The sequence below is a fragment of the Bombyx mandarina genome, chromosome A1 (assembly GCF_030267445.1).
Source record: "Bombyx mandarina strain Sakado chromosome A1, ASM3026744v2".
In the NCBI taxonomy this organism is placed as follows: Eukaryota; Metazoa; Arthropoda; class Insecta; order Lepidoptera; family Bombycidae; genus Bombyx; species Bombyx mandarina.
The window spans coordinates 22,354,653-22,369,836 of NC_143234.1; the positions used below are offsets into that span (position 1 = coordinate 22,354,653).

Consider the following 15,184-nt stretch of genomic DNA (forward strand, 5'->3'; position numbering starts at 1 on the left):
TTGCCTTAGCCCAGAACGATTTCAAACATCGAAGTCCCAACAAATATAACAAGAAAAAACTAGTTTAAAAAAAACTATAAAAATACGCTTTTATAGAAAATCCATTTCTTCATCCATATTTTCTAATTTTTTTGTTGGATTTTCTATAAAAGCGTATTTTTATAGTTTTTTTTAAACTCTTATTAATTTTAAATTTTTTAGTTGAATTTCAATTTTTCATTTTACTTCTTTTTTTTCATATTTTTTTTTAATATTGAATTGTCATCGGTCCTTAATAAGTATACCCAATTTCGAGTTAATCCGACGTTTTGAAGGGGGTCAAAATCATGTTCAAAGATTCCGTTACAAACATACATACGTCTGAAGCTAATAAAAGTGTATTAAAAATCCTAACTTATGGCAGAATCTGCGATATATATGATAAACTCTAACTCGATATCGGTCATGAACTCATCTTTTTTTTTTATTGTTTAGATATGTGGACGAGCTCACAGCCCACCTGGTGTTAAGTGGTTACTGGAGCCCATAGACTTCTACAACGTACATGCGTCACACACCTTGAGATATAGTTCTAAGGTCTCAGTATAGTTACAACGGCTGCCCCACCCTTCAAACCGAAACGCATTACTGCTTCACGGCAGAACTAGGCGGGGCGGTGGTACCTACCCGTGCGGACTCACAAGAGGTCCTACCACCAGTACTCACAAGAGGTCCTACCACCACTTCAATATATATAAAAAAGTTTAAAATGATTTATAAATTATCATTCACTCAACACTAATTTATTTGGCCTTCAAAATTCAAGAGAACGATGCCATTAGAAATGAGGATTTCCTCTTGAACTAAATAAAGCGTTCATTTGCAAATCTAAACTCATCAATATTAAATTATTTGCCACTTAATTTTAAAGCCCAGGTAATAAAAATCGATATCATTCTGTTACTCTTACATTTTCCTTCGATAACGTTATCGCGTGATTATTTCGGGGCAGAAATAAACGGGAAATATGTGATAATTAAAAATAAATTTGAATTAGAAATAGCTTTTCAGGATATTATCAAAATAACCCTTATACTCATATCTGTTCATAAAATATTTATAACAACTACTTTAATATAACGCTTTTACAATAAAATCATTTTTTTCTTAACACTATTTTTCATTCAAATTTATTAAAATTTATTTTCTATTTTTTAGTTGCATTTTCTATAAAAGCGTATTTTGTTCGTTTTTTTAAACTATTACCTACTTATTTTTCATTTTTTAGTTGAATTTCAATTTTTTCAATATTTTTTTTAGTTTTGTATTGCCATCGGTCCTTAATAATTATAATACCAAATTTCGAGTTAATTCGACGTTTTGAAGGGGGTCAAAATCATGTTCAAAGATTCCGTTACATACTAACATACATACGTCTGAAGCTAATAAAAGCGTATTAAAAAGGAAAATTGAAATAGATTTTAAAACATAAACTATTTATTATCGTTGAAAATTATTATGGTATTACGTTAGATGCTACGTAACTAGAGACTACCTTCCGACCTTTTTTTGTTTTTTGTCTATTTTTATTGCCCTTGTAGACGAGCCACACTGCCCACCTGATGGTGAGTGGTTACCGTCACCCATGGACTTCAGCAATGCCAGGGGCAGAGCCAAGCCGCTGCCTAACGCTTATTCCGGTGATACTAACTTTCTCCTGGCGTGTCGTTCCGCGTCCAGCAGCTCACTGGTGGAACTGCTCTTCGGGTCTGGAGACGCGTCAGCTCGGTTGCCGCTGCCTCGTCTCTTGAACATGCGCCGGAGCCCACGTAAGAACCGGCCCGTGCGGCCCTCGCCTGGAAAGATGAGGAATCAGAAAATATCAGACACTAAGAACGCAGAAATCTGCAGAAGATAAAATTTTACTGGTGGTAAGACCTCTTGTGAGTCCGCGCGGGTAGGTACCGCCGCCCTGCCTATTTCTGCCGTGAAGCAGTAATGCGTTTCGATTTGAGGGGTGGGGCAGCCGTTGTAACTATACTGGGATCTTAAAAAAAAACTTATATCTCAAGGTGGGTGTCGCATTTACGTTTTAGATGTCCATGGGCTCCAGTAAACCACTTAACACTAGTTGGGCTGTGAGTTCGTCCACGCATCTAAGCAATAAAAAAAAGGTCCTACAACCAGTAATTACGCAAATTATAATTTTGCAGGTTTGATTTTTATTACACGATGTTATTATTGCATAGCTAGATATGAATGCACTGAACATCTTATTCTTTAGGCCACGACGACTTCAGTTTTGCTAGGAGCACAGCCGTAGACAAGAATATGACAAAGTGCCAAAGAAAAACAGTGGAAAAGGCTACGCATACATCATTGTGGTAAGAGTGAACTTTAATCCAGTGTGAGGCCGTGGACAGTATAGTCATAACTCTGTCACTCTTCAGAGCGCTCCTAATTGACAGCACAAAGCACACAATGGTCTAATGGAATGCCTTAAGGTTCGACGGTATCTAAGAGCTCGATTGACAGCTTAATGTGAACTCATCTTTCTATTAGCTAATAAAGACAGAAGCGCCACCAACCTAAGGTATATCGCTTAGAACTGCTGTTAAACTTCGTATGATAAAGAGTTATAGTGCTGTGACACGACCGAAGACGGTATCCATAAAATGGTATTAAATAAAGATATATACAACACTGACCATGGTTGTGTGTGTCTGCGTGCGGCGGTCGGTATGGCGGCTCCAGCGAGCCCTCGCGCACACACGACATAAGACCCGCGCCGCCGCCGCCCGACATCCGCCTTCACTCTGGAATACATACAATGATATATAGTATCACGCTTCCTTATTATTATTTTTTCCTCTACCAATTCGCTGGTAGAATAAGAGGCTATTGCAGCTACGCGCGGACAGGTAGGTGAGCTCACGGGCTCAACCTGAGAGAATTTGCTAACACTAGCCCTAGCAAGAGCAGTGCTTCGCAAAATCTACCACCGAATCGGAATCGCAACCCACTGAGAAGATCCGGCGAGAAACTCAGTGGGCTGTGTCTATAGGTTAGTTCGCTCATCGAACTCTTCGTTGTAATCGACTACCGGACGATGGTTACCAGTACTTGAGGGTCAGGAGGATCAAGCAAGACATGTATCATGCGAAAGCGGGCTTGCGTTGCCCCGTCGTGATCGGGTAAGCTTCCTTATAAGTTTTGTAAGCACACTCAAAGTATTATCAAGTTTAGGTAGGTAACACCTACACGCTTTTTACATCTTCTGCTATCGGGCCTTAGATATCCTGCGCGCCCCCTAGGCGAGGGAACATTCAAGGGGTTCGGCTTCGACCCAAAAGAAATAAAAAGATACCACCGACAGGTCTTACGAGTTAATTCTACCTCAAGCATCAATTGCATTGTATGGCATCAATGTCTACCTTCAAACGCTTGACTTCTTCAAGATGACACAAAAAGACACGTTGGTGTGGTACATAATATACGTGCAGTCCCAGAATATTCCTACCGCTACTGAGTATTCGTACTGTTTTAATTTGTCCAGTTTTATTTTGGTGTTATTCTTATAATAAAATGACTAGTGAAAAAGGGCTCGGATAATAAAACAGAAGAGAAAATGTAATAGATAAAGAATGAATCAAAATTCTCATGTGTCGTTTATGGTCGATATTCTATTTTTGAGGAGCACTAGTATAAGCGTAAATACTATTTATTTTATTATGATGATATTTCGAGAATGCGCAATGTATTACAGTACGTGACACGTAGGTGACAGATGCGTCCCACGAGCGCTCTAGAACGTTGACCCCGCGCGTCAGCTGATTTTTATTTGTGTTCCATTGCAGTGCTTTAGTAAAATATTTTTTTTTTATTGCTGCTTTTTATTTTTTTATTTGTTTAATGCATTTCGGCTGGGGCAGACGTTGTAACTATACTTGAGACCTTAGAACTTATATCTCAAGGTGGTTGGCGCATTTACGTTGTAGATGTCTATGGGCTCCAGTAACCACTCAACATTAGGCGGGCCTTAATTGTTTTGCGGTACGCCTAGGATTTTATTTTTTATTTTTATTGCTTAGATGTCTGTAGGGACTATATATGTATTTTCCCATACTATCTATCAATACGTAGGTGTAAAGCCTTCGTCAAACAGAACGCGTACTTAGCGCCGCGTACATAACGTCGCGCTCTTCAAATTGACCAGATGAGTCTAACGCTCCTTGACGCAACGCATTCGCCAAATCATAGTGCCTTTCGATAGCAGTGTGAAAATTTAAAAGTATTAAGAAATCGAGTGATTCAGATGTGGCATTGTATAAGCATGGGTATTTTCTAACTATTTATATCATTTTTTCGGATATTATCTAGTATTTTAATACACATTCACTCGGACGCTAAAATAAAATTTGTAAAAAATTACAACGCCTGACGTCAACGCGTCCTAACGCCGCGACAGAGCGATGCGTACTTATAGCGCTGGGGCTCTGTTTGACGGTATGTTACCATAGTAGTACAACACATCACGGCGTCATAGCACGGCGTCAGTTTAGCGCTCTGACGCGCGCTAATTACGCTTTCTGTTTGACGAAGCCTTAAGCTATAATTATATCGCAACGATCCTTCGTCAGTATTGGGATTATCGGGCTGTCGGTAGCACGTTAAGTTGTAATCCGTTTATACTTTAGTCACTTAACAGTGTGCTTAGTGCGAGTTTTTGAACGTTCTCGATAGCGTAAAAGTTAACTCAAATTTGTATGGAGTTGGAACAGCGCCCCTAGCGGCAAACGTAAGCAAAGCTTCCAACTCCATACACATTTGAGTAAACTTTTACGCTATCGAGAACGTTATAAACCACTGAACACATCTTATGAATCCTGTCTTATGGATCCTTGCTCGATACAGAGACTCAATATATTTTTAATATTGCTCGGTTTAAATGAAGAGAATACATAAGACAAAAGTTAATAACCGAAAAATTCGCAGCTCATTTTCGTAATCCCAACCCATCCCGGGATACCGCGTCCTCGTAAATCCATTAGGGTAACGTTGCGAGGGAAGCCTTTTAGTGTTAATGTAAGCGATGAATTCCGTTGGCCAATTTATTGTCAAGAGATTGAGTTTTCTCTTGACGTTCGTTTCAAATGTAATTTTATTTGCAATCTTCAATTTTCGGTAGGCAGCGGCTTGGCTCTGCCCCTGGCATTGCTGAAGTCCATGGGCGACGGTAACCACTCACCATCAGGTGAGTATGTTCTTCTGCCTACATGGGCAATAAATAAAAAAATCCTTTGAACCAACGAGACTAACATAAAGATCTCCCGAATCCTGATCACGCAGGAGCCAGTCACCGTCGACGCCCTAGACACGACCTTACCGATCCATCAGATCCAGTAACCCTAGCATTATACACCTTTAGCTTTAACACTAGGAGTAGGGACTCAGGGACTCCGATAACCGTTCTCGTCGAAACTCGGCAAAGAGTTCGACGTGCAACTAAGCATCAGCCCGCTGAATTTCTCGCCGGATCTTCTCAGCGGGTCGCGATTCCGATCCGGTAGTAGATTCATTCGCAAAACAGTTGAGTTGTTAGGTCTTCTTTGGAGGCGCTCGGGTACCTGTGAGCAAATCCCACCCCTCCTGGCTGAGCCTTTGCTCGCCCACCTGTCCTGGTAAAACTGGAAAAACCTCCGGGCCACCAGTAAATTCTTAAACATATAAAAAAAGATAAAGGTCTCGTATCAAAAAGAAACGCTCCGATTTCAACGGCCTAGTTAATAATATTCTCGTGTGTTATGGATGCGGGAAATGTACACAGTTCGACTTTGTCTTGTCTAGAATGTCGCCGCCACACCCCATTTCCCGTGGACGTCAAAAGACGACTTGGGAATTTCTAGGAGGATAGGCAGCAGAGCTCTCTTGAGTATTTTCCTAGCAATATTTAATCGCAGAGTGGCATATACTAGTGATAGGATAACACGGATGTGACAAGACGTGTTCTGATACAAACAAGTGTAGCCTACGTCTCGTGCTTAGAGTAGATGTTGGTAGGTTGTGTCCATGGACTTCAATGGGAACCAGGTGTTCAATAAAAGCATTTCTTACCCGGTATACACTTGCTTTTAATTTCAAGCTTCAAGAAAAAAAAAAAAGGAATATTACCAAAAATCACCCTTTTCCCAATTATTTTAAGTTTCAAAGATCTTAATATTTCAGTAGTATATTTTTAAGGGTTAAGATAAGCATTTGCCAGGAAAACTAAAAGAAATGCAAGCGACAATAACGTTACGCTCTCATAGCACAAGGTCAGCTGTACATACTGTTTACCCACAGAAGGTCAAGGACAGAACCGCGATCGATACGGATGCTGAGAGCGAGGGAGATGAACCCACATGCGAAGTACCCAAAAGAAAGAGACAGACTATCCGGAGATGAGCCTTAGTCGATGTCGTTTTCCTGCTACAAGCACTGTGTTCAAATGAGTCATTATGTCTCGAAAATGTGAAAGCATCTCTTGTATGACAGTTATTAGTCTAAAATTGCGCTAGTCCGCCTTGTATAGGCAAGTCGCTGTACTGCTTTAGATAATTATAGCGTTCAAAGTGAGATTTATAATAATGTTGTGGATAATCAAAACGTAATTTTAAACTAATCTCTCATTAAACGAATTGCAACTGACTATCAACATAAACAGGATTTAGAGGTCATCTTGTCGACTCGAATTGTTAACTATATATTAAATATTAATGTATTATTATTATCGTGTGTGTGTTTGTTCAAACGAAGCAGTTGTTAATTCTTATTAATAAAGTTTCAGATCTAAACAAATAAAACTTATTTTTCAGGTGATTTAAAAATTAAATCCACACATAGCTTGATCGGCTTGAAGCCACAATAACATTCAGTTCAAGGCCAAGACAAAACTGTTGATTTATTATTTAAAGTCAAATTTATTAAATGTTTTGTAATTGTTCGTTTTTTTTTGTATTACAAAATTACCTTCCGTCCTTTATCGGACACGTAAGGAAAAATTCAAACGATAAACACAACAGCTAGCCTAAGTATGCAAATAAAAACGACCTTAACAATTTAATCTTACGATTATTTTTGTAATTAGTATTATTTCTGATGGTGCGAATACTTCAGATTACTGCATGGTCACGGATAAGTAATAAAAGGATACAAATTAAATCAAAGGACTGGTGAAAGGAAAATAATATTTAGATCAAAACGAACTATGAGCATAATTCGTCTCAAATTGAAATCGAATCGCCGTGGGGTGTAAAACAAGTGAACACGGTGTATCAGACGTTATCTGTTCGAGTAGAAGGCGGGAGTGTCCTTGTTCCCAAGTCCACGTTCCCCACTAGGATTAGAGGGCCAAGGGGAAAGTCTTATTGATACTCTGTGTCAGCTTCACTATCCGTTAAGTCTAAAATGTTTGATTACCTTAGTAGAAAGTTTACGGCTTCATGTATGTGGTGGTAAAACAAGAGCTACCTGGTATAAGCAAGCTTCAAATAAAACTGTAGAATTGCAATGATGCAGTGCAGCAATGTAGATCTTTACAAAGTGCACAAATAAAGTGGAATCGATAAACGGGTCATAGTTTTAAACAAAATTCATTCAAGACGTCACTTATGCGAAGCTTGGAAATTGGTCGAAGGTTTCTAATTATGACTTGATACTGATTACGACAGTGTTATGAGGGAATGTTTGCATTAAAATGGACGGTTGACCCGAGTCATTTCTTTGGTAACTGCAACATTGAACTGGGCTGTTGTATATCCATATTATGTATGACGAAATTCTTCTTTCATTATTAAAAAAATCATGTATGTATTATATATACTCGTACATATGTAATTTAGGTTTGTAACTATATAAGTACTTAGAACTGTCAATATCAAAACCGACAGTTCTATGTTTGAGTGATATAATTTTCATTTTTTATTTAGGTAATTATAGTCAAGTGCAGGTTTATCTTGACATTCCTCTTATAATTCATTTCTCTTTTCACCGTCTAGTAGTGCTCCTCAAGCCTGAAGGACGTGACTACCTCTATCCATGATTTTCGCCCTCACAATTTTATCTTCCCATCCTTGTCTTTAGTGCGAGTTTTTTACCGTTCTCGATAGCGTAAAAGTTAACTCAAATGTAAGGAGTTGGAACGTTTGAATACGTTAGCCACTAAGGGCGCTGTTCCAACTGCATACAGATTTGAGTTAGCTTTTACGCTATAGAGATCGTTAAAACACTCGCACTAAGCACACCTGTCTTCGACTATTCTGAGCACCTTTCTCTCTTATAAAGTAAAAATATGGAAATCTTGTTTCAAATATCTTCAACCACACGTATATAGCTTACAAGTTTTGCACATTTGTCAATTGTTTGGACCACGATTAGCTGTACAGAGCATGGTTTCAGTAATACCCTGGGAACTGTGCCGAGTTCTTGCGTCGGTATCATTGCCACACAACTATTGTCCGACGACTGCTGGTTATTGTGTCTCAGTTACTTCGGCAATGGATGTGCTGATTTCATATTTATCATCATTTTGTAATTACTTTATAATGCATGTGATATTTTCAAGCTTTTTTTTGTGTCGAGTAAAAAATTGATGTTGAATTTTTTGCAATCGCCTTCTTAGGTTGACGAGGATACGGCTCGCCGGTTGTTGAGTGGTTACAGAGGTTCAAGGACGTGCAACTTCACGGGGATAGGCAAGCCACTGCTTAATAACTGGATAATTTATATACCTATTACTAGCGGCCCGCTCCGGCTCCGCTCGGGTCTTTAACAAAAATTTCGATATTTGACGTTGTTTTATTTATTTTTGAATAAAAGAGCACTTACTGTGACTTAACTACAATAGTTAGACATATCCTGTCGCGACACTTTTTGTAATTAATAATGTGTTCTACAAAGTCGTAGTACATTATTTTATTCCATCATCAATAGTTTTCGCAGGGCACGCGATGTAAAGAATATTTTAGGTAATTTTTTTACACCTTGGGTTATATAATACCAACCTTGGATTGGTTATTGGAGTTTTAGTAAAGACCCCTAATTTTGTTTTCACAAAAGATTACAGCCTATGTCACTCGGGAAAAGTGTAGCTTCCAAACAGTGAAAGAATTTTTCAAATCGGTTCAGAAGTTTCGGAGCCTATTCAATACAAACAAACAAATCTTTCATCTTTCTAATATTAGTATAGAAGTATAGATATATAATAGATAAATTTCTTATTATTTTAACTATATTCACCAATCGTGAATCGCAGAAAATAACCAGATATTTACACCAAAACTCCGGGTGTACATAAAACAACAGAAAACCCAAATTCTATTATCACATTAAGTTAGAAGCGGAAAGCTGCGACTTTATGGGAGCTTATGGGCCATGGGAGGGGGCATAATGAATTTAGGTAATTGCCATTCGCCACAACTCTGTAATCCATTTTATTATTTAGATTTATGTCTTCTTTAACTACTATTTTAATTCGAAAAAGCCTTTAAAAACTTTCTGACAAGAATTTTCTTAAAAGACTTTTTTATTAATTCCTCTATCATAAACACATTGCATGACCTAGACCCTTATTTAATTCACGCTATACCACAATACATTGTAATTTACTGAAATACATATTTCACTTTATACCAAGTATTGATTATCCAAAACGGAAATTACCAAGTCACTACAGATGTGACGCTCAACACAAACAAAGCGAAGACGATATTGTGTCCACATATTGACGTATTTTTGTGAATAATTTATTTGTACCGCAGAATGGTTATGATCGAGAGAACCTTAAATAACTTAAATAATAATTTAAATAAGGTTTTTTTTCACAATGACTATGGCCGATTGCATCTCGCGTTTTTCTAAACTTGTTATTTTCGAAGATTAGGTCTTTTAACTTCTAGATTGCTCGCTATATTATACGTAATCAGTGTGCTTACGGTCACCGTCCTCGTCGAACCCGTGGCTTGCGACGAAGGGCTCGACGAGCGAACTAACCCATAGACACAGCCCACTGAGTTTCTCGCCGGATCTTCTCAGTGGGTCGCGTTTCCGATCCGGTGGTAGATTCTGCGAAGCACTGCTCTTGCTAGGGTCAGTGTTAGCAACTCTCCGGTTGAGCCCCGCGAGCTCACCTACAAACGTTAGGGCGAAGCTGAAATAGCCTCTCAAGGCTATCAGCATAGGTAGGGAAAAAAAAAAGTGTGCTTAGAGCGAGTTTTTTAACGTTCTCGATAGCGTAAAAGTTACCTGAATTTTGTATGCAGCTGGTACAGTGCCCCTAGAGTCCAACTCCATACAAATTTGACTTAACGTTTACGCTATCGAGAACGTTAAAAACTCGCACTAAGCACACTGAAGTATGAAAGTGACCAAAATTGACCCCCAGTTGTGTTATTTTCTTTAGTTATATCAACGCAATTTCTTCCGTAGGACGTTGCCAAAAACAGATTCCTAAAAGAAATGTAGCTACAGCCAGTTGAATATGTAGGTCCGTTTGTTTATACAGGTGCACCGATGGCATTGCTAGGACGTCGGGCCGCCTCGGAAGAACCGGGTTTTACCCGTGATGTGTCGCAATCCAATTGTTGGCTCAAGTGTCAATTCCGTATGAAAGACTCTTAATTGCTATTGGTGTCGTTAATTCGTCCATGTTTATACTTCATTGCGTATTTCCCGGTAATCTCTTGCCGATATAAAGCAGGCTGTGGTTAACACGTTTTTTTTACTAGCGTACCTATTTCGGTATTGTCACAGACTTTGTTTTCTTATTGATTTTCAAATCTAGTTTTTTTTTATATTTCAATTTAGAAACCGCAAAGAAGCGGCAGTTAATCTCTCTCTCTCTTCGATCGGTCCCTCATTGCTGAGGATCGTGACTCCGTCCGATTCCATCAACCAGCTGTGTCCATCGAACCCGTTTTGTAGCTTGGTGGAGTGCGTCACTGACAGGTACCCTCAGTTCCTCCGCTATTTGGTCCGGCCATCGTTTGGGACCTCTACCCCTAGGCCTTTTCCCCTCTATTTTAAGCAGCAGTCAATAAATCGCGCTTTATTATTCGATGAAAAAAATTTTAAATGCTGTATCGTGGTCATTGTGCATCAGGCAATCTCGTGAATCTTCAAGGATTTTGCTAGTCCGTTTTTTGAGTATGAGTTATGAGTTGTCCAAAAGTCTCTGTCATACTATCTTGTTCAGATGAAATATTTTATCTCTAAAACAGGTGCTAAAGTTTTTTATACAAACAATTAAAAGTTCGAGTTTCGCAGTGAAATTAACGTAATTATTTTAATTTCGATACGGAATGTAAGGTTTCGTACGAAAATGTTACACGATACTTCACGTATGAAGGTCGATTTTGTGAGGTTTCATATCATTGGTAATGAAGAAGGGTTTGTGTAAAATTAATTAATACATGTCATCACCAATTCATGCATACTTAATACTACAAATGGCATAACTTCAATATAAACATCCGTAGTATAAGATCATTCCCAAACGCTCTACAATTTTAGCCTCTGCTTATAAATTGTTTTGATCGCAGTAACTAAACCAGAGGAAAATAATTTTGGGATTTCTTTTTAGTCCCTTTTTGCGTGTTACCTGTACCTACATATACGACAGTTTTGTTTTTCAAAGCACTTCGAAAACCCATTGTGTTTTTTACTAAATTTATTATTGGGTTCCACTTATTTGATAGCCTGATGCCTTAACCCCGGTTAAAATGTTTATAACTAAATGTTTCCTCGGCTTTTTCGAGTGATCCCGGTATATAGCAGGGTACAGTCAATAATAAAACCATGAACCATGTGAAACTCAATTCAATGTCCAAACTCCAGTATTTATTCAGGACAAGCAGTTTTATGCATTCCGTTATCTTTAGTGGCCCGGATGTGTTTCTTTCTCTGAGAGCTGAGATAATATGTTTTGTTTATTCAATGTGAAGATTCGCTGCAGCTGTAATCTATTTTGTAGATACTGGGCTACTCAAGCTGCCTCTTGTGACTTTACACGAGCAGGTTTTTTTTTATTATTTTTTTATTCCTTAGATGGATGGATGAGCTCACAGCTGACCTGGTGTTAGTGGTTACTGGAGCCCATAGTACAACGTTAATGCGCCACCCACTTTGAGATATAAGTTCTCAAGTCTCAAGTATAGTTAGGTATCACTACCCCGCCTATTTCTGCCGTAAAGCAGTAATGCGTTTCGGTTTGAAGGGTGGGGCAGCCGTTGTAACTATACTGAGGCCTTAGAACTCATAACTCAAGGTGGGTGGCGGCATTTACGTTGTAGATGTGTATGGGCTCCAGTAACTACTTAACACCAGGTGGGCTGTGAGCTCATCCACCCACCTAAGCAATAAAAAAAATAGTTGATTTATGTTAAATACCAGGTACCCTTTACAAAGTAAAAACCTTTTTTTTTTTTTTTTTTTTTATGATTGAAAGATTACTGGTGGCCCGGAGGCCTTTCCAGCTTCACCAGGTAAAAACCTATTAAATCAATGTATTTATCACTCTTTGTGAGTAAAGTTAAATTTAATTACATTTCGCATGCAGCCTTTCAGTTGAGTTGAATATTATATTATAATATTTTGATTACTACTGGGATGTTTTGACGAAGTAATTAAAATTGACTTACTTGCTCCCTTGATTTTTTTTATACGTACCCAGTGGTATGTTCTTCAACATTTTTATTAGTACGTTTTATTTTCATTAATGAACCACTAGGAGAGTGAGTTTACTTGCTATTTTTAATATCGTAATTAATTATTGGTGGAATAAGTAAATACTTAGGTAAGAAAATGCTATTTTAAAATGATTTGTACTAGCATTATCATCATCATACAGCTCTACATGCCATGACAACCACGACTACTCTGCCAAGAGTATTCGACTGAGAAGAAGACTAACATTAATTGTATCCTCATGCTTAAATTGATTGTTCGCTTGGCCTTCGGATCCGCTTACAAAAAAAAAGCACAATATTTTCCCATTCACCCAGCAAGTTGTCGTCAAAATATTCCCGGTACTTATTTAACTTATTATTTGTTTGTACTCACCTTGTCGGTTTCAGGGGTTTGTTTTAGTTGCTGTCGCCATGGCAACGTGTGACCTCGAACGACCTGGAAGTAGAGGTAATCCGATTTGAATTCGTGTTGATAAACTCATAGCGTGATTATCGTATTGTTACAGCAGGAGAGATGGATTAAGGGAAATTAACACGATGATTGCGGACCAGTTTAATACGCTTTTATTAGCTTCAGACGTATGTATGTTAGTATGCATGTTTGTAACGGAATCTTTGAACATGATTTTGACCCCCTTCAAAACGTCGGATTAACTCGAAATTTGGTATACTTATTAAGGACCGATGACAATTCAATATTTAAAAAAAACATTGAAAAAATTGAAATTCAACTAAAAAATAAAAAACAAATAATAGTTTAAAAAAACTAACAAAATACGCTTTTATAGACAAACCACCTTAAAAATAGAAAATAAACTTTAATAAATTTGAATTAAAAATAGTGCAATTGAGACTGCGATCTCATTTCTCTAAGTGTCCTGTGGGATATGATAACCACATATCATCGAGTAGACTGCGAGATCGCCAATTTATCTGTAGTTAGTAAATAAGAATAACTTCTTAAACAGACAAACTAAATTTGATACATTCATCTATTTCTAAGTAAATATAGAATCTTAAAAAAAAAACAAAAAAAATACACCTCGATAAACTGTCATTAAAAAACACATAAATAAAATATGATTCAAGTTTGAGTTGCCGACAAAGACCCCAAGGTCCTGACGGAATAATTGAGGCTTGAATACGTAATGAGGTCCACGCTACAATTATGGACGTACTCCAGTTTTCATCCACGTGGATTCTGTGAATTCGTAATGAGATTCGGAAGAAAACGATAATTTGAGAACGAACCTACAATTGTTTCTTGAGGATTTAGCAATTACAATATTGTAACGAGTGTAATTTAAACATGGAATGGAAATATGAATATCTTGTTTGTGTTTAAGTGTTTACAATTTATACAAGACTAGCTGACCCGGCAGACTTCGTAGTGCCTCAATCGATAAATAAAAGACCTAAACTTATGTATAAAATAAACTTAAAACAAACAAAAGGAATCCGTCCGACGAGGGGGACACATCAAAGGGAAAACCAAATTGTTATTTTTATTTCATTCCGAGCATTTTCATATTTATCTACCATTTAAACCTTCTCTGGACTTCCACGAAGAATTCAAGACCAAAATTAGCCAAATCGGTCCAGCCGTTCTCGAGTTTTAGCGAGACTAACGAACGCCAATAAATTTTTATATATATAGATAGATTTCTGAAATAGTTATAGTTAGTTTTCATATGTTTCTATAAATACTATGATCATTATTGTAATGACCTGTTGCTTAGTTGTTAAGTGAACGAGTGCTCACAGTTAACACTTCCTGAGAGGAAGGCTAATGTGTTGTTGAGGCACACCTAAATAACACATTACACCGTTAGTGGTCTTGCATTCGGCTGACTACACTCGGTGATACGGCGTCTTGTGAGTCCGCACGGGTAGGTACCACCCTACCTATTTTTGCCGTGAAGCAGTAATGCGTTTTTTGCAAACCGAGATTTAGAACTCATTTTAGGCAGCGGCTTGGCTCTGCCCCTGGCATTGCTGAAGTCCATGGGCGACGGTTACTACTCACCACCAGGTGGGCCGTGTGATCGTCTGCCTACAAGGGCAATAAAAAAAAACATTAGCTCTTCTTTTATTACTAGCAGAGATAATGCTTCGTAGAATCTACCACCGGATCGAAATCGCGACCCACTGAGAAGATCCGGCGAGAAGCTCAGTGGGCTAAGTCTATTGTTCAGTTCCGCTAGTTGAGCTCTTGAAGAGCCGAAAAGCACTGAGAGTGGACCGTGGATCTGACAAGCTATGTTTCGGGCGACGGCGGCTTTGCGTTACCCCTGGGTCAGATATGAGGCATGCCTCAAACCGAATGTCGTTTACACTGTTTTTTCCATAGACTTTTTTTTGTGCAATTTTTCCTTATTAGGCAAGGGGATCTATGCCCATACAGCCTTGTCTGTTTTATATTTTTACATAGACTACGACAATATAAATAACAGACGGTCCACTTATTTGTAAATTTTGAGTGT

At 38.2% G+C, this 15,184-nt stretch overlaps 1 protein-coding gene across 2 annotated transcripts in view; it reads right to left on the bottom strand.

Annotated features, from left to right (window-relative positions):
* Window positions 1–15,184, bottom strand: part of LOC114241703 (uncharacterized) — a 161,770-nt gene that overhangs the window by 70,516 nt on the left and 76,070 nt on the right. For both annotated transcript variants that reach the window (XM_028172623.2, XM_028172624.2), the window contains 3 exons: window positions 13,075–13,137; window positions 2,688–2,795; window positions 1,691–1,835 (listed from right to left, as the gene is read on the bottom strand). In XM_028172623.2, coding sequence (XP_028028424.2) covers window positions 1,691–1,835; window positions 2,688–2,784 — 242 coding nt within the window. In that variant the 5' untranslated portion in view covers window positions 2,785–2,795; window positions 13,075–13,137. The remainder of the gene's footprint in view (window positions 1–1,690; window positions 1,836–2,687; window positions 2,796–13,074; window positions 13,138–15,184) is intronic.